Here is a 25,270-nt window from a genome sequence, read left to right as displayed (position 1 = left end):
GCATATGCAAATAAGGAATTGAAAGCGACGTTCAGTGATTGGATAGTTACAGAAAGTTGTTACTGTTGCTTTGTAGTTGAGCTCTGTATAAGCAGGTTGGCTGAACCCTTCAGTTCAGTTCTGTTCTGGCCTGTGAATAAACAAGAGCTGTCTGAAGAATCGCTGTGGCGTCTGACATGTTCACCCACAACTTAACAGTTGTAGCTCTAACTACTCTCAGAACCCTTTGCAAACTATAGCTCCAAGTGGGGAGGAAGCTGTGACGGTTAAAAGTGTTGGCTATTTGCAGAATAGTTGCGCTGCAGAAAGCGTGCTGGGGAGACCACACATTCAAGAAACGCAAAATAACTTTTGCTAGGTTTTAATAACAAAAACTCCTTTTACACTAAATTACATTATATCAATAAGTGTGACCCATCGACCAGGGTACTGAGAGAACTACATTCTGCTCTTTATATACCATACCCAACAGCTTAATCGCCATATCTTAACAGCACCTTCTTTATTGCTTCACAGCTGCAAAACCAGGTCACGTTATTTGCTCTGGCCTTTAAAGAAATACACGTCTTGTGGAACAAGAATGAACCTTCAGATTTAAAGAGACCATTCAACAAAAAGCACTATGGTAGCTCGCACCTGTCGCTCTGCCTGAGCCTACCTGTTGTTGTGAAGATGAAGGGCGAGGGAACAGCGTAGCCCCCCAAAGCTCTTAATGAACAAGGGTGGCATTAAAAAAATTGCATTTATTGGTGTGCTTGTTTGCTTATGGTTGCGTTTATATCCCACTATTTTCTCCGAGGGTCTCAAGGTTTGCCGCTCCCCATTTAATCCCCGCAACAACTCTGTGAGGTAGGTTAGGCTGAGAGGGAGTGACTGGCCCATGGTTGCCCAGTGAGGTTCACAGCCGAGTGCGGAATTCGAACCCTGGCCCTGGTCCGACACTCTGAGTATGATTTGATCTTGAGGAGACGGGTGTGTTTGTGTAGGGGAGGAATGTTGCATTGGGAGAGAATTACTGCCTCATTGCCTCAGTTGGTTTTATGTTCTCACCCTTCTCTCCCCGACAGCCGCCGCCGCTCACTTCAGCTTCTGCCAGAACCTTCTAGAACACACCGTGTCGGCCGAGAACCTCAATTACCGCCTGCAGAGGAACTCCGGCAGCAGCCTGACCTGGCACGACGGGCGAAGCCAGCGGTCGGCGGGAGGGAGGACCGTAAAACTCCTGCAGCAGCCGGGAACGGAAGGCTCCCAGGTATGATGGCAGGCAGGAAGTCTGCAAATGGCACCGGGATCCGTCCCTTGGCAGGAACCAAAGAGCTTGTTCTCCCACATGCAGCGAAACCGGCCGTGCGCCTGTGCTGACAAGGGTCCGGGGGCCACATGCGGCCCCCAGGCCTCTCTGCAGCACCCATCACCGTGCGTGTTTCTGCCTGGGTAGGCAATGCTCTGGAAACCAGATTGCAACTCCCTGCTTGCTTGGCTGCAGGATACAGAGGGGTGTGGGCGCATGCGTACCAGCTAGCCAATGGCAGAATTCACGACCGTTGCCCCGCCCACTTTTGCCTCTGGCCCCGCCCACTGGAGTGCAGCTCCTCCCTCTTGGCACCAGTCAATCCAGATCAGCTGCGGAGTCCTGGATCAAAAAAGGGTTCTGTCCCCAAAGAGGTTCCTTGTACCTTGGTCTGTGGAGATCCATGCGCAACAATTGCGCATGCCTGTGCATTTTGTGTGTGTAACTGCTGGAAAGCCAGGCCGTGTGTTTTTGTTGCACGGTGTAGCTGGAACAACCCAACCAGATCCGTGGGGCACAGATAACACCACAATTATTATTATTATTACTATAATTCTCTGTCTGTGAATTGAGGATCACAGCCACACTTTTGTGGTGGGGTTTTGGGGGGAGTGGGGTTCAGTCTGGATGATGCCCTGAGTCCCTTTTAAGTCTTGGGATGCTGTGCCCAGTGAGGGCTAGAATTTAATAGGATCCAATTGCTGAAGTAATAATAATAATAATAATAATAATAATAATAATAATAATAATAATAATAATAAATAAATAAATAAATAAATAAATAAATAAATTTTATTTATACCCTGCCCTCTCCAGCCGAGACCGGGCTCAGGGCAGCTAACAACCAATAATAAAAACAAGTTGATTGAAATACAACTTAAAAAACAAGATTAAAATACAACATTGAAACATTAAAATGCAGCCTCATCACAGGAGAAAGGAAAAAAGAGAAAGAGGGGGAGGGAATGAAATTGATTCTAAGCCAAAGGCCAGGCAGAACAACTCTGTCTTAAAGGCCCTGCGGAAAGAAATCAGATCCTGCAGGGCCCTGGTCTCATGAGGCAGAGCGTTCCACCAGGCCGGGGCCAGTGTTGAGAAGGCCCTGGCTCTAGTTGAGGCTAATCCGACTTCCTTAGGGGCCGGGACCTCTAGGATGTTGCTACTTATGGACCTTAAGGTCCTCCGCGGGGCATACCAAGAGAGGCGGTCCCGTAGGTGCAAGGGTCCTAGGCAAGCTTCTTTGTAATGCAGTGACCTTCACAGCTGGCCACCCAAGTGTCCTCATCAGCAGCCCAAAAGAATGAGCTCTTTGCAAGAGCTGCAAGGAAGTGATGGTGCCCTCCAGGCTAAGGGGTGGGCCTATCCTCCTCTCACCCTCACCTGCTGTGTAGAATAATAGCTGGAGAGTTCATAGAATCATGGAGTTGGAAGGCACAACCAAATTCAACCCCCTTCAATGCTGAGTGTGTGTGCGAGTTGAAAACAGGCTGGAAGCTGGAGACACAGAGGCCTGCTAGACTCATGTTGGAACCAAAGCTGTGACTAATGGAGAAGCGAGATCTGTTGGGGTGTTCATGCTGCGAGCCCCTCCATATTAGATCAGTTTATTATTACAGTGGTGCCCCGCAAGACGAATGCCTCGCAAGACAAAAAACTCGCTAGACGAAAGGGTTTTTCGGTTTTGCGTTGCTTCGCTAGACGAATTTCCCTATGGGCTTGCTTCGCAAGACGAAAACGTCTTGCGCTTTTTCCTTAAAGCCGCTTGAAGAGGCGCAGTTGCGACGGGCCGTGCTTCGCAAGACGAAAAACATCGCAAGACGAAAAGACTCGCGGAACGAATTATTTTCGTCTTGCGAGGCACCACTGTATTTATTGTTTTATTGTTTTTAAATTTTTTATTGAAATAATTCAACATTGATACAGTTATACATACATATTACGGATATACAAACTGTCAGGAAATTGCCATCGGCTCAGAGGCGAGAAATAGAAGGGCAGTTGTGTTACAGGGAGCCTCCAAAAATCTTGCGAAGCAGTTCCTCTTCCGGGGAGGAAGAAAGCCCCACCTCCAGTGGGGAAAAGGTGCAGGGACCAGAGGATACTGGTGGGAGCCTTAACACCGCTTCTGGGCAAGCCAGACAGGAGGGAAACACGCTCTTGCCATCGCCCATCTTGCGCAGTAGTTTGGGGCGCAGAGAGGGGAGGAGACGTTTGGGGGTAACGAAACTCTTTAAAAAAGACCACCCCCGGATTCTGCTAGCAATTGAGCCAGACGTGAACTTTGAGGCTCTTCACTGTAAATAGTTTGCACCAAAATAAAGCCTGTAAAACACAGGTCAGAGTCCTGCCTGGTTACTCTCGAGCAACTGCAACAGCCACCTGACACAAACAAACATACTTTTCATACAGTCCTAAAAAATATTCATACATACCCACACACAATCCCGCACATACTTCCTTTTCCCATCACCGTCCCTTACCCCACCCTGTGCTAGACTTCCAATCTACTCAATTGCAATTTCTATTTATTATTTATTGAATTTACATACCGGCCTATATTCAGGGCGATTCGCAGAATAAAATTTAGAAAAAGGGGAAAGACCCCTCGACAGTTAAGTCCAGTCAGAGGCAACTGTGGGGTTGAGGCGCTCATTTCACTTTCAGGCAGAGGGAGTCGGTGTTTGTCCGCAGACAGCTTTCATGTGACCAGCAGGACTAAACCGCTTCTCGCGCAACAGGACACCGTGATGGAAACCAGAACAGTGCACGGAAACACTGTTTACCTTCCCGCCGGAGCGGTACCTATTTATCTACTTGCACTTTGACGTGCTTTTGAACTGCTAGGTGGGCAGGAGCTGGGACAGAGCAACGGGAGCTCACCCCACCGTGGGGATTCGAACCGCCAATCTTCTGATCGGCAAGCCCAAGAGGCTCAGTGGTTTAGACCACAGCGCCACCTGCGTCCCTGAATCACAGAATAAAATCAGGATATAAAACCACAAAATACATAATCAATCTTTATTACGGTCCAGAGACCCAACAAATTGTTACAAAGCAATACACAATTTATACAGCCTACCTCCAGGTTAAACAAGCATTTTGTTCAAAATATAGGGATCATTGGTTCTTGCAACCACCGATAAAAATTTTGCCACTGCTAATGTTCTAGCATTTGTCCTGTCTTCCAATAGGAACCTGACATAGTGAGCCTCTGATTTTCCCGGGAAAGGTGCCAGCAAGGGTAATACATAATAAAAATTAAAACAATCCAATAGCTCCCCACCAAACACACATTATGCTAAATGAGAGTAGGTTTCATGAATGTTTTCACATCAGAAAGCACCCCCCTCATTCCAGTGAATCTTGAGGTTGTGTATATGTGTAACTTCTTGGGAGAAAAGCAATGACAAACCTAGACAGCATCTTAAAAAGCAGAAACATCACCTTGCCACAAAGGTCCATATAGTTAAAGCCATGGTTTTCCCAGTAGTGATGTATGGAAGCGAGAGCTGGACCATAAAGAAGGCTGATCGCTGAAGAATTGATGCTTTTGAATTATGGTGCTGGAGGAGACTCTTGAGAGTCCCATGGACTGCAAGAAGATCAAACCTATCAATTCGGAAGGAAATCAACCCTGAGTGCTCACTGGAAGGACAAATCCTGAAGCTTAGGCTCCAATACTTTGGCCACCTCCCTGGAAAAGACCCTGATGCTGGGAAAGATGGAGGGCCCAAGGAGAAGGGGACGACAGAGGATGAGATGGTTGGACAGTGTTCTTGAAGCTACCAGCATGAGTTTGACCAAACTGTGGGAGGCAGTGGAAGACAGGAGTGCCTGGCGTGCTCTGGTCCAGGGGGTCATGAAGAGGCGGACACGACTAAACAACTTGTTTAGTCGACTAAACGACTAAACAACAACATATGTGTAACTAAAACCATCTATGCTAAAGACATTGCGCTCTCTGCTGACCTTCATTCCAAAGAAACTGAACCCTAAATAAGAGAACCTCTGGAATCTCTCACTGCTCAGAGATTGGGGTGGTCTGTAACACGCACCATCCCTCCCCCCAAGAATTTTGGGAACTGTAGTTTACTTCCTCCCGCACAGCTACCATTTCCGGGCCCCTTAAGAAACTACAGTTCTTTGAGGAAAGCCATATGCTTTAAGGGTGTGGCACAGATTCTTTGAAGCCGTTTTGGCACATCTGCAGCGGCCCAAAGGAAGCCAAGACCATTCTCCTGCTTTTGGGATTACGGAGGTGGCCTTTCAGTCAGAATTGAGCCCCAGAAATACCTGCCAAAAACCAGCTCCTTTGTTCCTTTCCTTCTCGGAAACAGAGCTTTCCCTCCCTAACATCCTTCTTTGAATCTCAGTTCCGTCTTTTGCGGGAGGGGCGCTGAAGCAGGGGAGTTGGGTGGGGGACGACGAGAGGCTTGAAATGTAGAACTGGCTGCCTTCAGCCTGGAAGGAAAATACGGGGGGAAAGAAAAAGAAAAAAGCTTCCTTTTAAACCAGCTGAAAAATTGCCTCCAGGTGCCAGTCTCTGCATCTGTTCCATTTATGGGTCACGTTTGAGGCAATGTATGCCAATTTGGGTTGCGGAGAAAGGGAGGGAGATGAGAGTGGCAAAATCCAGACCGTTTGCCAATTTGCAAGAAGGAGACTTAGCGTCAAGATTAATGCGCAGTTTGCTTTGGTCTGGGGGAAATTGCTAGTTGCCCTGGGTACCTATTACTCAGAAGTAAGGAGGGTTATTTGGATAAAAGTTGCTGTGGGCTCAGCGTCTTTTTTTCCAGCGAGGATGCCGTCACTCTTGGGCGCAGATTTCCTGGACCAATTTCCTCTTTTCTCTCCGGGAATTAAAGGCACACATGTTCTCTGCGCTACACATTCGAAAGCCTGCTTCTCATGCTTGAAAACAGAAAAAGATCAGATTCGCTTGGAGACTCTGAAGGTGGGACCAAGCCAAGGGGTTTCTCTCCCTCCCCAAATATCCCCTGACTCAAACAGACAAACAAAAATGAGCAGAAACTGGCAAGGGGGCAGAAGAGGGTAACGGAAAGGGTCATGGGGGATGTACGCATTGAACGCTCAAATTGCTATGCCGTGCTGGTCCTTGCCTTTGGAGCATGTGCAGAGTGTTTGTGTGCCAGTGTCCATGTGTTTGTGTCACAAAGGATCATGGGCAGCAAGGAAGTTCAGAGCAGCCTTTTAAAAGGAGAGTGTTTTTAGAGGGGAAAGGGTTATTATTATTATTATTATTATTATTATTATTATTATCATTATCATTATTTATTGAATTTATATACCGCCCTATACCCGGAGGTCTCAGGGCAGTTCACAGAAAAGATCAACATGAAAACCACAATATATATATATATATAAAATCAAAATAAAAACAACAACCCAATAACACACCCACTCCATACCTGTTGAGAATATTAAGATCCTAAGCGCATTGGTGTCCAAACTTTTTTCAGAGAGGGCCAGAGTGGATGAAGCGAAGGGCCAACCAAAGTTGTTAACCTTAGGATTGAAGTTGTTGAGCTTTTTTGGAGGTTGAAGGTTTTTTTAAAGTTGAAGTTGTTAAGGCTTTTTTAGGATTTTACCCCAGGAAATAAACTGAATTCAACCCCGACCGGCGGGCTCAATAAGGCCCCGAGACAGACATTTGACATGCCTGTCCTAAGGGGTAGTGTCAATAATAGAAGCACTTACATGATTGTTGCTGAGCTAACCTGACACTTACATGATTGTTGCTGAGCGCACCGACCCCTCTCCAGGCTTCAGCAAAAGCCTGTATTCGCCCCATAGGATGCACACACATTTCCCCTTCATTTTTGGAGGGGGAAAAGTGCGTCCTATAGGGTGAAAAATACGGTATTGCTGTTAAGCCACTTGGAGACCTTCAGACGACCAGCAGCTAATAAGCTGAAAAAGTGGTAATGATAAACAGCCCTAAATGTATGCTGGGCCGCTGTTCTCTAACTAAGCCCCATAAGGCTGCAGAAGGAGCAGTCTGGGTTCTCTCCTGAGGCTGCGCTGAGCCCATAGCCTGTGTTATGGTGATAATCTGCTCACTGGCGGATGTATTGCTTGAGTTAAGAATGCACGGGGGGAGAAGCAAGCCCTCCGGTAGGCCACATCCACACTGCACATTTAAAGCACAAGGCTCCCCCCTCCAGGATCATGGGAACTGTAGCTTACTGCTGACAGAGCTACAGTTCCCTCAACAAGTTCCCAGGAGAAGCAGTGTGCTTTAAATGGATGGATGGAGGTTCCTGGACGTATTAGCACTAGTTTTCTTGGTGTTAGTACCACCTGTAGGTATCTCCAAAATGCTGGAGAGGGTGCACCTCCACAGGCACATACCTCCACATGTGGTGGGAGTGCCCCAAATTCCAACTATTCTGGACAACAACCATACGAGAAATACGTAAAATAACCAAGCAAGTGTTAGAAACCACCCCAGAATTGAACTTACTAAACATCTTCCAAGACAATAATGCCCACTTACACCACAAGGAACTCATAACCCACCTACTTTCAGCAGCCATAGGCATCATAGCCAGACACTGGAGAGACCTGTCAGGAGTAAACACGGACCAATGGTACCAAATAGCATGGGAAGCAGCCTGACTAGAAAAATTAACCAATAAACTGAAACTGCCATGGGGACAAATAGAAGAAGATGCCTTCACCCAGGTATGGCTCCCCTTTATCACATACACAGCCCAACAGGACAATGACAAAAATCCACCAACAGCATACAAATCAGTATGGCTAACCTGACCCAAAACACCCACCCACCCCACTCACACATGAAAACAAAGACCACCACAGCCAACCACAAATGAACAGCCATACCCTAGGCCAACCCCAACCTCTCTCAACAACAAAGGAACACAAGTGAACACCAGAGAACCTGTACAAGGAACGCTGATGCAAAACCCCACATATATTAAGTAAAATAGAAACATCGCCACCCGACCCCACTCATCTTCCACCCCCCACCTCTTTCCCCCTATTCTTCCTAATGGCTCAACAAATGAAACTGATTTGTAAAAATGTTACACGGGGGGGAATTACAAGAGAGAGACATTGCACAGACTTTTGTAAATCAACAAAATCTTTAATAACCCCCCCACACACGCATACACACAACACACACACAAAATAATGTATGGATGGAGTGGATGTGGCCGCAGACCAGTTTAGTCTCAGAGGAGCACCAGCGCCCTAGAAGGCAAGCTACGGCGTCTTCCTGCCTCCTTGACCAAGCTCCCCAAAATAGTTTCCACCTCAGAGTTTGCAAGACTGGTGTCTGATTGCCTTTGCAGAGGAAGAATGGGCAGATGCGTATTCCAGCCTTGTTGCAATCTTGACAACGCGACTGGCAAAGCCGCTGGCTCCCCTCAAGACTGCGCCAGGCCTGACAGAAGCCCTTGCGCAGATCTTTAGGAATTATTGGGTTGACCCCGTGGCCAATCAGCCCCGTGGTCAATCGGGCAGGGAATTGGCCTCAATCTCCACTTGCCTGGCTTTTGGCATCTCTGAGGGACAAGCCATTAAGCAGGGCAGCAGGTCTTGACATGCCTGTTGTGCTAATTGCGGCGGCTCCTTAATTGGGTGTGCTTAATTAGCCAATGTTCACACATGGGGAAGTTGGCTGTGGTGCAATGCATGTCAAGCGCCATCAGCCTTCTGAGCGCTGCCTGGGCCCTGATATTTCCAAACTCTGCTTGGCTTCTGGTTTCCAGGTCCACAGAGTCGCCCTGAGAGATCCATTTTTCATTTATCACCCCTTCTCTGAATGCCTTTGTCTCTGCTGCTCCTTACACAAGCTTCCATTGCTACTCTTTTGCCACCTTCGATGGTGGTGGTGGTGATTTGTTTTCACGACTGTATTGGGGCAGTTAGACCCAAGCCCCATTTTCAATACTCTTTCTAATACCTGAAGGAGCATCTCCACCCACATCGTTCTGCCCCGACACTGAGGTCAAGCGCTGAGGGCCTTCTGGTGGTTCCCTCACTGCGAGAAGCAAAGCTACAGGGAACCAGGCAGAGGGCCTTCTCGGTAGTGGCGCCCTCCCACCAGGTGTCAAAGAAATAAACAACTATCTGACGTTTAGAAGACATCTAAACAGGCAGCCCTGTTTAGGGAAGCTTTTAATACCTGAAGGACTATTGTATTTTAATATTTTGTTGAAAGCTGCCCAGAGTGGCTGGGGAAACCCAGCCAGATGGGCAGGGTATAATTAATAAATTATTATTATTATTATTATTATTAATTACATCTCAACAACTTTGACCCACTTTTGGGGATATGGCGACCCTATTTAAATTGATATTGCAACCTTCCCTCTGAAATAACCTCCAAGGAAGGCCCTCAGAAAACTACTAAAAATTAAATAGGAGATCCAAGTAACTCCATATGAAATCCAATTTGGAATAATGCATTTTAGAAAGTAAATAAATCTGAGGTCCAGCGCCGAGGGCCTTCTGGCGGTTCCCTCGCTGCGAGAAGCCAAGTTACAGGGAACCAGGCAGAGGGCCTTCTCGGTAGTGGCACCCGCCCTGTGGAACGTCCTCCCATCAGATGTCAAAGAGAACAACAACTAGCAGGCTTTTAGAAGACATCTGAAGGCAGACCTGTTAGGGAGGCTTTTAATGTTTAATAGGTTATTGTATTTTAGTGTTTTGTTGGAAGCCGCACAGAGTGGCTGGGGAAACCTAGCCAGATGGGCAGGGTATAAATAATAAGTTACAGTGGTACCTCGGGTTAAGTATTTAATTCGTTCCGGAGGTCTGTTCTTAACCTGAAACTGTTGTTAACCTGAAGCACCACTTTAGCTAATGGGGCCTCCAGCTGCTGCCCCGCCTCCAGAGCACGATTTCTGTTCTTATCCTGAAGCAAAGTTCTTAACCTGAAGCACTATTTCTGGGTTAGCAGAGTCTGTAACCTGAAGCGTATGTAACCTGAAGCATATGTAACCTGAGGTACCACTGTACTATTATTATGATTATGATTATGATTATGATTATTATTATTATTATTATTATTATTATTACAGTGGTACCTCAGGTTAAGTATTTAATTCGTTTTGGAGGTCCGTACTTAACCTGAAACTGTTCTTAACCTGAAGCACCACTTTAGCTAATGGGGCCTCCTGCTGCTGCCGCGCCGCCGGAGCACGATTTCTGTTCTCATCCTGAAGCAAAGTTCTTAACCTGAAGCACTATTTCTGGGTTAGCGGAGTCTGTAACCTGAAGCGTATGTAACCTGAAGCGTATGTAACCTGAGGTACCACTGTATTATTATGGAGCATGGTAAAAAAAATGGGGAAGGAGAAAAATGGGAGAGAACGGAAAGCAAGTCGGCGTCCTTTTGCAGGTTGGGATTAAAGGCAGATTCTGATCCAAAGCTGCTGTGCTGTGCAGTTATTCACAGAGTCCTTCCCTTGAGCCCGATGTCCCTGAACAGCTTGTTGCTGAAAAGGGAAAAGGGGAGGGTTTAGGCATGGGACTCCAACGGCCAAAGTTGGCTGCTGTTCAGCTGTCAATGCCACGCTGAAGCCAGCTCTTAATAGCTCTTCATTTTCCAGATTTCCAAATCATCCGGAACGTGATGCTTAACGCATCCTAAACGTTGCCTCTTATTAACAAGCTGTGGCTTTTGTCTGCCAAGAAGATTAAAACCAGCACGGCGGCCTCCGAGATCGCTGGGATGCTGTTCCGCAATTATCCAAACGGGGCGTGGGGGGGAGTAGATGGGACTATGTGGGGGGCATTCCCTAAATTCTGCGGTTTGAAAGCCCCACATGTGCTCTTGGGATGAATTCAGGGTGGACGGTTGAGTTAGATTTGTATCTCGCCTGTTCCTAGAGGCTCACTGTGGGTTCCTTATAATCTGAAAACAAGGCTAAAGGGGGGGGGGGAATACAATACAGTGGTACCTCGGTTTAAGAACAGTCCTGTTTACGAATGATTCAGTTTACGAACTCCGCAAAACCGGAAGTAGTGTCCTAGTTTGTGAACTTTACCTCGGTCTAAGAACGGAATCTGAATTGTGGAAGGGCGCCAGTGGTGGAAGGCCTCATTAGGGAAAGCACGCCTCAGTTTTAGAACGGTTTTGGTTTAAGAACAGATCTCCGGAACAGATTAAGTTTGTAAACCGAGGTACCACTGTATTTCCAATGTTTTTGAAAATGTGAAGCTTTGAAGGCTAACATCCCCAGCAGAAACCATCCAATACAGTGGTACTTCGGGTTACAGGCGCTTCAGGTTACAGACGCTTCTGGTTACAGACTCCACTAACCCAGAAATAGTACCTCTGGTTAAGAACTTTACCTCAGGATGAGAACAGAAATCGCACAGCGGTGGTGCGGCGGCAGCAGGAGGCCCCGTTAGCTAACGTGGTACCTCAGGTTAAGAACGATTACAGGTTAAGAACGGACCTCCAGAATGAATTAGGTTCTTAACCTGAGGTACCACTGTATTAGCTCTTTCTCCAAGCTGCTCATATGAATGCAAGAAGAGATTGCTGGATCAGACCAATGGCCTGTCCAGCCCAGTGTCCCATTCTCGCAGTGGCCAACCAGGTGTCTGTGGGAAGCTTGCAAGCAAGACCTGAGGACAAGAGGACTCGATCCATTTGCAATTCCCAGCAAGGATCTACTGCCTTGGGCAGTGGAGGCAGCCATTGATGCTCAAACTGCTCCAAGCTCATTGGAGTCACAGTTGTTACTATTCATTAATTTTGTTGTTGTTGTTGTTTAGTCGTGTCCGACTCTTCGTGACCCGCTGGACCAGAGCACGCCAGGCACTCCTGTCTTCCACTGCCTCCCGCAGTTTGGTCAAACTCATGCTGGTAGCTTCGAGAACACTGTCCAACCATCTCATCCTCTGTTGTCCTCTTTTCCTTGTGCCCTCCATCCTTCCCAACACCAGGGTCTTTTCCAGGGAGTCTTCTCTTCTCATGAGGTGACCAAAGTACAGTGGTGCCTCGCAAGACGAAATTAATTTGTTCCACGAGTCTCTTCGTCTTGCGGTTTCTTCGTCTTGCGAAGCACGGCTATTAGCGGCTTAGCGGCTATTTTGCCCATTTTTGGAGTAGGGCCTGAACACGGCCCCTTTCTCTTCTGTGAAGCGTGCATTTCCTGCTCCCCACAGCATTTTCTTAATCCCTGCTACTACACCCTCTTGTTGCAGACGGTGTTTTGATATCCTAGGACCAAGCAGGAGACAATGAAATATATATTTATCTAAGGTGAAGAACCCCATTTCCATGACGAACAGAGCCCGTGACAAAATAAAAACCCGGAGGAGAAAAGTGGAAACTGGTACCGGAGAGGGTGGGGAGACGGCTAGCGCATTGCAGCCTTGAGCATTTCCCGTAATTGGATTCTTAAGTAGCCGAGCCGCAGACGCCTGGGATGGTTTTACCCAGCGATGCCACAGACACTTTGCTCTGAGGTGGAAGAAGATGCCAAGTGACAGCCCAGCCTGAGCAGCGAGGTGGTACCAGTTGCATAATAGTGAAATGCCAGGGAGGGGAAGCGTTCAGAAAAGGACAGAGGGCTGCCGTGTGGGATTGTGGAAAGGGAACGGCAGCTCTGAAATGGCTGGCTCAGGATTTGGCGGCAGGAGGGCAGGTCAGCGCCCCCAGTGGTCGGCAGCTGGCTGCGTGGGGGCCAAATATGCCTATGGCCTGAATTTTCTTAAAGCAATTAAATACAAGTACAGTCATACCTCTTGCTATGTCCGATTCAGGTTACGTCTTTTCAGGTTGCGTCCTGCAGTGACCTGGAAGTAACAGAACGGGTTACTTCTGGGTTTCGCCGCTCGCTCATGCACAGACGCTCAAAATGACGTCACACACATGCACAGAAGCGGTGAATCGCGACCCGCAGATGCACAGGCGCGGGTTGCATTCTGCTCATGATGCGAACGGGGCTCCGGAACGGATCCCGTTCGCAACCAGAGGTACCACTGTACAGTGGAACCTCGGTTGTCGAACGTGATTTGTTCCGGAAGACCGTTCGACTTCCGAAATGTTTGGCAACCAAGGCGCGATGGACGGTCGGCAAATTCCATTGAGAAAATGGAGAAACACACCTCGGAAGCCGTTCGACTTTCGAGGCGCGTTCGAAAACAGAAGTGTTCCCTTCTGGGTTCTCAGCATTCAGGTTCCAAATCGTTCGGCTTCTGAGATGCTCGGAAACCGAAGTTCCACTGTAGTAGTTGAAGAGTGGTAGAGGAACTTCCGTATTTTTGTGTCACCAACCATAATAATAGTTCATTCTTGTTTTTATCTTGTATTTTGTGGGTTTTTTCTTGTGTTTTTAAGTTGCGAACTACAACTTCAATAAATAAATTCAGTAAATAAATAGTACCAGGCAAGGCCAGCCAAAGCCACAACATTGACAAAGGGACTCCATTGGCTTTATTGCCGCCATCTTGGGCCAGCGTTGCTGAGGGAACAGGACTTCAAGACGATGCCCTGACTGGCGGGCTGTGGTTCAGGGCCATTTTTGCGGGATACAAGCGAGGTCCTTGAAACCAGAAAGAACACACAGCTCTCCTCAAAACAGAGGGGGTTTATTCCTGTACTGAGACAGAATTCTGTTGGGGCAAGAAATGAGCCTATGTGTACAAAGCATAAACAAAAGACTGTAACTCCTGGTGACAAACCCAACAGAACCGGAGTAATCTGGGGGAAGCAGCAACATGGTACAAGCAAAGTTCTGCTCCAACTTACCTGCCAAAGCCATTGGACACAGGATCCGAGTGACGCTGCATCCACCTAGAGTCGAAATTTAGAGTGAAAATGAAATTACAACTGCATTGGCAAGCTTCCTCTTACACATTCTACCTGTGTAAACCACTGAGCCTCTTGGGCGTGCCGATCGGAAGGTCGGCAGTTTGAATTCCTGCAATGGGTGAGCTCCCGATGCTCGGTCCCTGCTCCTGCCAACCTAGCAGTCTGAAAGCACACCAGTGCGAGTAGGTAAATAGGTACCACTGTGGCAGGAAGGTAAACGGTGTTTTTGTGCTCTCTGGCTTCCGTCATGGTGTCCCATTGCTCCAAAAGTGGTTTAGTCATGCTGGTGGCCACATGACCCAGAAAGCTGTCTGAGGACAAACACTGGCTCCCTCGGCCTGAAAGCGAGATGAGCGCCGCACCCCATAGTCACCTTAACCATCCAGGCTTTAACTTTACATATTCTACCCTCACAGATACAGGATTGCAGGTCTGGGGAGGGGCACGGGGTTTCATCCAGACTGGCCAGCCCCCAAACTCATAATATTATCCCTGCTGCAGTTTTCCTGGCCGCTGCCAGGAACCATCATTTGTGCGGCAGCTTAGAAGATATTGTTTGGGATGCTGAGGGTCCCAGGCACCACTGAGTTGTGACACCCTGCGGGGGGCTCGCTAATGCTTCTCATCTCTTCCCCCTCTTCCTCAACCCCATAGGTCCGGACCTACGATCACTATGGCATCTACCACACCAGCCCGACACTTGGGAGCCTGACCAAGCCAGTGGTGCTTTGGACGCAGCAGGATGTGTGCAAGTGGCTCAAAAAGCACTGCCCGCACAATTATCTCATCTACGTGGAGGCCTTTTCCCATCACGCCATCACAGGTAATCGAGCCGCTCTGGGTTTCCCCAAAAGAGGAGGCTCCCTGGAAGAAAGGGGTGCTCTGTAACGCACGGCAGTTGGGCTTCGTTGTCAGGATAACAACAGCAGAAAAAGTGCTGAGGCACAAGATTGTAACAACCATTCGTTGACAAGGAGGGGAAGTTTGGAACAAAGCAGGCTTCCTCGACCTCGGCCCTCCAGATGTTTTTGGCCTACAACTCCCATGATACCTAGCTAGCAGGACCAGTGGTCAGGGATGATGGGAATTGTAGTCTCAAAACATCTGGAGGGCCAAGGTTGAGGAAGCCTGGAATAAAGCAAGACGAAATATCATGGCAAAGTTGCAAATAATAATAATAATAATAATAATAATAATAATAATAATAATAATAATTATTATTATTATTATTATTATTATTATTATTATTATTATTATTATTATTATTTATTTATTTGTATCCCGCCCATCTGGCTGGGCTTCCCCAGCCACTCTGGGCGGCTTCCCACAAAGATCAAAAATACATTAAAATGTCATACATTAAAAACTTCCCTGAACAGGGCTGCCTTCAGATGTCTTCTAAATGTCAGGTAGTTGTTTTATCTCTTTGACATCTGGTGGGAGGGCATTCCACAGGGCAGGCGCCACCACCGAGAAGGCCCTCTGCCTGGTTCCCTGTAGCTTTGCTTCTCGCAGTGAGGGAACTGCAGAAGGCCCTCAGAGCTGGACCTCAGTGTCCGGGCAGAACGCTGGGGGTGGAGATGCTCCTTCAGGTCTACTGGGCTGAGGCTGTTTAGGGCTTTAAAGGTCAACACCAACACTTTGAATTGTGCTCGGAAACGTACTGGGAGCCAATGTAGGTCTTTCAACCTGCAAAATGCAGATTTTAGCAAGGCTCGCAAGGAACTACACACACAGTGGTTTTCAACCAGTGTGCCATGGCACTTTGGAGTGCCTTGAGTGGTGGCCCGGGTGCCGCGGGTAACACTAGCCTCTGTCCCTCTTTCCTTCCCTCCCTCCTGGCGAGCCAGTGTGGTGTAATGGTTAGAGCGGTTGGCTCGTAATCTGGTGGACCGGGTTCGCTTCCCTGCTCCTCCACATGCAACTGCTGGGTGACCTTGGGCAAGTCACACTTCTCTGAAGTCTCTCAGCCCCACTCACCTCACAGAGTGTTTGTTGTGGGGGAGGAAGGGAAAGGAGAATGTTAGCCGCTTTGAGATTCTTTCGGGTAGTGATAAAGCGGGATATCAAATCCAAACTCTTCTTCTTCCTCTCCTCTGATGCCCTCTCGCAACTCTGCCTCCCAAAGGCTTGCACAGCTGTTTGCTGCAGCAGCCCTGGCTACAAGCTCCCCAGGCGAATCGTACCTCTGGGGCTGGCCAGGGGGTGCTTCCCAGGCCCCTGTGGGGCACTGTGAGGAGGCACCTCTTTGGGGCAGGCAGGGCAGGTCAGAGACTGGGGCGGCAGCTGCCGGGAGGACTCCCAAGGAGGGGGGAGAAGAGAGGAGGCTAAGGGAACACTCAACAAAAGAGGATGTTCAAAAAAGAGTTAGGGGCTTCAGGCTCTGCAGGCAAGGGGTGACATAACTGGACCCCTGAGTCCCACAGGGTTGTTGCAGAAAGTACGTAGTTGGTCAAGGGAGTTGTGGACCCAAAAAGGTTGAAAACCTAGCAGAAAAATAAGAAGTATTGAGGGGTGCTTTAAGCAACTGGGAACAGGCATGCTTCTAGATAATACGATACGATAATCTTTATTGTCATTGTCCCATACAGAACAATGAAATTGAAAAATCTACAGAAGTCATTCAAAAACCAACAAGCCTGCTATCCCAGCTATCCCAACCTGGTTAGCCCCCTAAAAACTCTGATATCCCATTTTTAAATACAATATACTCCCATACAGACTCCTTACAAGAGCCAGTGTGGTGTAGTGGTTAAGAGCGGTAGTCTCGTAATCTGGGGAACTGGGTTCGCGTCTCTGCTCCTCCACATGCAGCTGCTGGGTGACCTTGGGCCAGTCACACTTCTCTGAAGTCTCTCAGCCCCACTCACCTCACAGAGTGTTTGTTGTGGGGGAGGAAGGGAAAGGAGATTGTTAGCTGCTTTGAGACTCCTTAAAGGGAGTGAAAGGCGGGATATCAAATCCAAACTCTTCTTCTCTTCTTCTTACAATGAGTTTAAAACCAAAAGTGCATTTGGGTAGAAACTGTTTCTCAGGCAGCTAGTCCTAGTCTTTATACCTTCTTCCAGAAGGCAGAAGCTGAAAGAGATCACTTCCGGGGTGCGCACTGTCCTGCGCTATCTCTGCAGCTTTCTTATGGCACCTGGAAGCATAGATTTGATCCAAGGTGGGAAGAGTGCACCCAATTATTCTCGCCGCAGTCTTTACAACCCTGGACAGCATTGTTTTTTCCCTGACCCTGCAGCTCCCAAACCACACACACAGACCATAAGTTAATACACTCTCCACAGTACAATGGTAAAATGCCATCAACAGGTCCTTTGAGAGATTGCTTTTCTGGAGGATTCTCAGAAAATATAATATAATGCTGTGGCGCTAAGTTTTTAGGAGAGTGGTCGTATTACAATCTGGCATTCTTCGGCAAACAGTGGATGGATGAGTCGGAGAGTAGCCGATGGGAAGCTCAGGACGGGGTGTGTGTGTGCATATTTTCTCTGGCTTTGGCACTGTGTAAAGGTGATTGGATTCTTTGTTCAGAACTTAGCACCTTGCCTAGAGGATCGTTCCTTTTGTCACATATGTACAGGTGAGCAACAGAGCCGGTGCAGCCATTGGGCAGAGGGAGGCAACTGCTTTTGGCGGCAGAAGCTGAGGGGTGGCAGCAGCACTGCTTCACTGACTGTTCCCTTCTGTTGGTGGGCAGAAGCAGGAGTGCCCTGCCCCAGCCAGCAGCCCTCAGGGATGCTACTGTCCTGTTGCCAGCATGGAAGTTTGAGTCAGCTCTTGGCCCAGTCACCTTCTGAACGTGGAAGTAGAGTAGGGGAGCCATCTTGTTGTCCTCAGGTGGCAAAAGGTTTTGGGCCGGTTCTGCCAGGCAGCATTAATTGCTCCTTGTGTAGGTACTTGCGGCAGCCTTTCAGCGTGACATCCTTTCTGGGTTTTCCAGGCTGACAGAAAATAGTAGATCCAGGGCGGCTTGATCTGGAGAACAAAAGGATCTTTGCAGGAGAACATGAAGCAGACAAGCAAGCGAAGTTGCTGGATTAATATTTTACAAGCAAGAGAGAAAGTAGCCCGAGCCAGTAATTACTGCGCAGACACTGTCTGGGGTGTGTGTTTGTTTGGAACCAAAGAAAGGCAGACAGATCAAACTGCCTGTGTTTCCCCTCGCCCCAACCTTTGCTTAGAAGAGGGTAACGTATCTGTGTCCTGATTTGGGAGGCAGAGAGGAAGAAAGGGAAGAGAAAGGGAGCGAAGTTGTGGTGTTTTCTCCCTGGGAGTCACAAAGGCTGCTCCCTCAGCCTTGCGTGCCTTGCAGGGTTTGGTGAAACACTAATGGAACGGCTCGCTCAAGCCCTTGCGTTGGAAATAAAGGAAGCATTAGCAATTGTACCCGCAGGAGAGGTGGGCCGAGCGAGTTATAACATCCCTCCGCTCACAAAGCCTGGATGGCAGGAGAGGGAGCTGATGGGAAAATCTTGCGTTCTAGGGAGGATGCACCAATCTCTTCCAACATTCCTCCAGTGCTCACAGAGGAGCCCTTGAAATAAAATGTGTTTTGATGCAGGAGGTAGATTGGAGAAACAGAGAGAAACCCCGTTGCAGGAAAGAAATACCTTCCAAGCTGCATGATTTGTAGAGTCGGGGCAGCACAGCATCATTTTACGACAGGCTTCATTTTATTCATTACACTTACGTCGCACCTTTCCTCCGAGTTGCGCAAGGCGATCCTCCGCCTCCCCGTTTTATCTCCACAACAGCCCTGCGAGGCGGGTTAGAGTGACAGCGGCTGGCCCAACGTCACCTGGTGCACTTTGCGGCTTAGCGGGGATTTGAACCCAGGTCTTGGTCCAGCATGTGAACCACTACACCCCCCTGGTCACAGTTTGAGGGTTTGGGGTTTTGTTCCTTGTTGTTAAATAGCAATCAGTGAGTTGGTGGGGGGAGGAATTGGGATCAGGACTGTGGGGCATGGGGAGGGGGTAGTTGAGTCCATTGCGCCCCCCCCCCGCTGTAGCCCAAAATGAACGCTGACTCCTTGAAGCCTCTGTCACAGCAGTCTCCCTCATGCGCCAGGCAAGAACTCTGGAGGGCAAGGATTTCTGAAACGGCCACAGGGTGGGGAGGAAAGGGTTAAAACCCCTCATGTACACATAGGCACACACATGTATCTGACAAGCTGCCATCTGAAACGCCCAGATACATGAATTGCCTATCATCCAGTTTGACCTGTTTTATGCTGTAGAAAAACCACCACAAAATTCTGGGTTGAGTCTGGGAACAATGTTGTTGTTGTTGTTTAGTCATTTAGTCGTGTCCGACTCTTCATGACCCCCTGGACCAGAGCACGCCAGGCACTCCTGTCTTCCACTGCCTCCCACAGTTTGGTCAAACCCATGCTGGTAGCTTTGAGAACACTGTCCAACCATCTCGTCCTCTGTCGTCCCCTTCTCCTTGTGCCCTCCATCTTTCCCAACATCAGGGTCTTTTCCAGGGAGTCTTCTCTTCTCATGAGGTGTCCAAAGTCTTGGAGCCTCAGCTTCAGGATCTGTCCTTCCAGTGAGCACTCAGGGCTGATTTCCTTAAGAATGGATACGTTTGATCTTCTTGCAGTCCATGGGACTCTCAAGAGTCTCCTCCAGCACCATAATTCAAAAGCATCAATTTTTCGTCGATCAGCCTTCTTTATGGTCCAGCTCTCACTTCCATACATCACTACTGGGAAAACCATAGCTTTAACTATACGGACCTTTGTCGGCAAGGTGATGTCTCTGCTCTGGGAACAATAGGGCATGTCATTTGAAGGGGCGAAGCTTACATTTTGCAAATTTCTTTAGTGAGGGGTCTTAAAAATACATTTTGGGGGGTGAAGAATTCAAATCTGCCATCATTTTAGTGATTGGACATTTAGCTTGGTGAGATGGAGAAGCGCAGAAACTGCCTTTGGAAAACCAAAAGCATTTCAATTTTACCTTATGAAAATGGCAGGTAATGCTTTATAAAATACAGAATACGGCTGCAGGTACTTGGCAACGATTTTTAATGATTTCTGTGCCACATTGCACACATTTCACTTACCGAGCAAAGCTAAACAATATTGATTTAACCAAAATACCTATTGAGTTCCCAGGTCATGTTACAACATTTTAGTGCCCCCTTTTGGGGAAGTTGAAAGATTCAACACACCATATGTGGAACAGTCTGTCTATGCTTAGGCTGTCCCCACTTCAGGCTACAAGGGGGAGCTGGGCTGGATTGCTCCCTACTCCCAAAAAATAAAACCCCTCTGCACAGAAACCTGGTGTCAGGAAGAACACCCACCCACTCACCCCGCAGAGCTCTTATCTGGCCCTTTCTCCCTCCTCCTCCTCACGGTTCTGCTTTCTTCCCGGCAGGTCGGGCGTTGCTGCGGCTGAATGCGGAGAAGTTGCAGCGCATGGGGATAATCCACGAGTCTCAGCGGCAGGAAGTCCTCCAACAGGTGCTGCAACTGCAGGTGCGCGAGGAAGTCCGCAACCTGCAGCTCCTCAGTCAAGGTACGGTGGCTGGGGGGGCGGGATGTCCCCAAATCATTCCCAATTCCCTGCATTTGAGTGGCCTGCTGCGTTGGTCAGCCTAAAGACAAGTAACCTTTGAGGGTTACTTCTTGTTCCTCCCGGCTACGTCTGTCTGTCTTGCCATGGATTCTACTTCTCCGCCTGCAAAGCTGGGACTTGTGGGGTGAAGCTCTGAGATTCGGGGCACTTTCAGACTGTTGCTGGTTTTGGGTGGGATTTACTTCTGCACCAGCAAATCCACGTTGCACAGTTAAAGCTGAGACGGGCCTCTTTGTCCCCCAAACTGGACTTTTTGCAATAAGGGAACCTGCCGGCAAATTGCACTGGGGAAATGTGGGGTAACAAAGAACTGCCAGGCACAACATCGTTTAACCTCCCTGCCAACAAATCAGGATGAATGCTGACTTCATCTGGCCTCCTGGCAAGCTTCTGTGCCAACAGATCAGGGTGAATCTTGCCTGGAAGTGACATTTGCATCTCAGCCATCCTTTTAAAGAGCGTTTAAACAGGATGTTGTGGGTGCTTCAACGCACAGCAGTTTGTTGTGGACTTGGGTGCTGCTTATTCCTGCAGTCTTATTGCAAGATCCACATGTCGTAGTATTATAAATAAATAAAAACCCTTTCCCATAGTTCCCCCTCCCTGCACCTTCCCATTTGCCATTTCCAAAGGTGCTGTAGCCTCTTTTGACTTTTACTCATTGGATTTTCTGCAGAAATAGAAAATCCGTTTTAAGTTGGAAACTACCATATTTTTCGCACCATAAGACACACTTTTTTCCTCCTAAAAAGTAAGGGGAAATGTCTGTGCGTCTTATGGAGTGAATGTGTGGTCGGTCGCTGGCTCTTGCCCAGGCCTCCGTTGTTGAATGTTCTGCAGAAGGAGGCTCTTTGTTTTCCCAGCGACATGTGACTGGCTGATTAGATTATCTGTCAGGAAACTGTAGAAACGGCTCCCTTTCCTTTCCTAAAGAAGCTGCAGAACTGTGAGTTGAACCCCATAAAAACAGGATTTTTTTACCTTTGCAAAGTAAGCTCAACAACTTTGAGCTGATCCTTAAAAAACCGGGGCTTTTCCCCTTTGCAAAAGAAGCTTCACAACTGTGAGCTGATCCTCAAAAAAACGGGGCTTTTCCCCTTTCCTCCTCTAAAAACCAGGTGCGTCTTATGGAGCGAAAAATACGGTGATAGGGGGTGGGAATTTGATGAGGATGACATCAGATAAGAGTCTGAACAAATTTTGCATGCACCGACCCCTCCATAAACTGCAACCCACCTGAGAGGGAGGGACCTACAAGGAAGGGTGATGCTGCCCAGGGGAAAAAGTCACCAGCCAGCCATCTTCCTCCCTTTCACCCTCCATCTCTTTCCTCGATTCTCATTCCATCCTTTGAGTCTGCTCCCCACCTTTGCCCTTCCTTCCCCATCTCGCTGCCTCCTCCTAGTCGCCCTCTCTGCTTCCTCCATTCCTACTTCTTCTCTCCCCCCATTTCGCCCATCTCCTCCATTCCTTTTCTCTTCCTCTTTCTTCTGCGGTTCAGCATCCCCAACCCTTGCTCCTTCCCTCCACATGTTGTCTCCTGATGCTTGCCCTCAGCCTTGCTTCAGAGGAGGGGAGCAGGGTCAGCCTGGCCTTGTTCCTGCTTCATGGATGGGGCCCTGCAGCTGGGCTCCCCCCCCCGTTGCGTTCACCCAGTTGTCTTGCTCCCGAAGCAAGACCGCACCAGAGGGCTCCAAGATCTGTCTGCTGGAAACCGTTCTGAGAACCTTCCAAGTGTCTTCACCCTCTCCCCCTTGACCTCATTTCCAACTTCCAGGTGGGCCCAGAAGAGCTGTCCCCCAGTCTTGCTCGAGGCATCCCCTTCCCCAATTCACCCGTCGCCACGATTTCCCCCTGTGTCCTCTGCCTCCAATCTCCCTTGACAGCTTTGGTACTTACTCCCTTTTTTCTGTTTCTTTCCTTCGCTCCCAACCCTCCTTCTTCCAGCCTCTTTTGGGAACATCTCCTAACCCCTCCGGCTTGTCCCGGCACGACACTGTGAAGTTGCATCGCTTCTGGGATGCGGATGGCTTGTGTGGACCGCAGGTCTGGACACCTCGATTGCATGCTTGGGAAATTAGGAAGGGACCCGATCCCAGACTGGCTCCAGGGGGGGCGGTATTTGGTGCGCTCGCTCTCCCCACCCACCCCGACACCCGCCCCTCACTCTTCTCTTTGATTCCTCATTGGTTCCATGCAGAGACCAGCTGCTGTCTGGCTCAGAACTCATGCCACGCCAAACCACCGCCACTAGGACTTGTCAAACTCAGCCTCGTGGGATCCGATCACAGCGCGAAATTGTTTCCTTGACGAAACCAGTGAAGACAGACTTTCTCCCCAGAAGGACACGGAAGACTTCTGAAACCGAGGATTTTGCAAATGCTTCACTCGTTTCATTGTACAGGCGTCTTGGATCTCGTTCAGAGGCTCTCCGTAGCGATCGGGTGTGTGGGCTGGAGTGGTTCAGAAGCCATCCTCCAAATTCAGGATTCCCAGGTTGAACCCTTGCCTTTGCCACAAACTCACCAGCCTCTGACCTCTCCCCCCCCCCACAACCACCTGCAATATGAGAATAAAAATCCTGGTCTACCTTACAGGGGTGTTGGGAGGATAACAACCAGCTGCCCATCGTTTTGAACACTCCTTAACATGCTACGTAAGCACTGTTTATTATTACTACTGCTACATGAGAGTAAAAACAATGGGGGGGGCTCTGTGTATGGGTGTGTTAATGCAAAACTTTGGTCAGATTTTTAACCTGAATGCACAAATGCCCAAACTTGACTTTTTAAAAATAATACGCTTTTAGGGCAATTCCTGCTGCTAATTGCAGTGGATTCTTTGTCCAACATTCAGACTGTCCCCTCCTTGCTGAGGCTGTGATATATTTGGGGAGGAGGGTTGTGTTGAGAAGCCAAGGCTGGATTGAGAGTGATGGCAGCCAGTGACTCTACGTACTGCCAGACACTGGCCATGGAAGCAGCCTGTCTCTGTCACTAGTCATCTTGGAAATTTTGGAGGGACTGTAGCTCAGTGGTAAAGCACCTCTTTAGCATGCAAATGGTCTCAAGTTCAGTTCCTGGGGTCTTCAGTTCCAAAGATTTGGGAGCAGTTGTTGGGAGGGACCTTCTGGCCGAATCCCCAGACAGAAACATCGCCCAATACTCAACTTTGCGGACAAATTCTTGGACCTGCTATAAGGCCGCTTCCTAACAACAACCCACATTTCTGGAACAGGAATTTAAATTAAGAGTTGCCCAGTGAAGCTTTATGTATTTTAACAAGGTTTTCTGTAAAAAAACAAACAAAAAAACAAACAAAGGAAAGCCAAACAAAACAACATCAACGAGAGTGAGCAAACACACAGAATCCCTGAAAGGTAGTAAATGTTATTATCATTATCAATATTAATTTATTAAATTTGTACATCGCCCTTCATCCAAAAGATTGCAGAGCGGTTCACAGCATAAAAATATAAAATGAGAACACAAAATGCATGATGAAGCAAAAACAAAAATAAACCAATAACCCCCAAACACAGTTAAAAGGCTAGAGAATGTTAATGTCAGAGACTCGCTGGAGAGAGCGTTCCACAAACAGGGAGCCACCACACAAAAGTCCCTGTTTTCGTGTTGCCACGCTCCAGGCCTCTTGTGGAGGAGACACACGAAGAAGGGCCTCGGATGATGATTGCAGGGTCTGGGTCGGTTCAAATAGGGAGAGGGGATCCTTGAGGTATTGCGGTCCTGAGCTGTTTAATAATGACTTGTGAAAGAGGCTTTTGACATTCCCTCTTCCCCACCCCCCAACCCACCCACATCTAATGATGATGCTTGGCATGTGCTGAGTGGTGGTTCGCAAGCAGTGTCACAGTCCTCCTTTCAACAGCTGGGGGGAACGGTGGCTCTTATTTCCTGCAAGTGGGGGGGGGGCTGGAGAAGGAGGGCATGTCCTCTGAAAAAGGTCAAAGAGTCGTTGGCCCTTCTTCTAGCAGACTGTTGGATGGGAATGACAGGGATGGAAGTAAAAAAATTCCTTCCAGTAGCACCTTAAAGACCAACTAAGTTAGTTCTTGGTATGAGCTTTCGTGTGCATGCACACTTCTTCAGATACACTGAAACAGAAGTTGCCAGATCCTTCTATATAGTGAGAAGGTGGGGAGGGGTATTACTCAGAAGGGTGGTGGGAATGGGAGATAGCTGAGATGAGCCTGTTGACGATGGAATTGGATGGAAGTGTCACAGAGAGAGAGGGGGGTGTCACAAAGGGAGAAGAAGAGAAAAGGAGATGAGAGGGAGGAAGGAAGGAAGGAAGGAAGGAAGGAAGGAAGGAAGGAAGGAAGGAAGGAGGAGGCCCCAAATACTTTTGGCTCTGGTTCCATCTTGTACAGTGGTACCTCTGTTTGCGAACAGGATCCGTTACGGAGCCCCGTTCGCAACCTGAGAGGAACACAACCCACATCTGTGCATCTGCACATGCGCAGGTCGCAATTTGCCGCTTCTGCACATGCGCATAACGTCGTTTTTGCACATCTGCGCGTGCGTGAGCGGCGAAACCCAG

The 25,270-nt window shown here is 48.4% G+C and overlaps 1 protein-coding gene across 2 annotated transcripts in view; it reads left to right on the top strand.

Moving 5' to 3' along the window:
• SAMD10 (sterile alpha motif domain containing 10) overlaps positions 1–23,154 on the top strand; it is a 51,891-nt gene extending 28,737 nt beyond the window's left edge. Inside the window, exons 2-5 of one of the 2 annotated variants that reach the window (XM_081196723.1) lie at positions 1,068–1,252; positions 14,769–14,937; positions 20,510–20,650; positions 22,911–23,154. In XM_081196723.1, the coding sequence (XP_081052849.1) occupies positions 1,068–1,252; positions 14,769–14,937; positions 20,510–20,650; positions 22,911–23,020 (605 nt within the window). In that variant the 3' untranslated portion in view covers positions 23,021–23,154. The other variant, XM_081196724.1, reaches the window with a different exon arrangement.
• Positions 23,155–25,270: the final 2,116 nt, after the last annotated feature.

Source organism: Podarcis bocagei (assembly GCF_964188305.1).
Source record: "Podarcis bocagei genome assembly, chromosome: 5".
Taxonomy (NCBI): Eukaryota; Metazoa; Chordata; class Lepidosauria; order Squamata; family Lacertidae; genus Podarcis; species Podarcis bocagei.
This window is presented reverse-complemented; position numbering and strand designations above follow the sequence as displayed.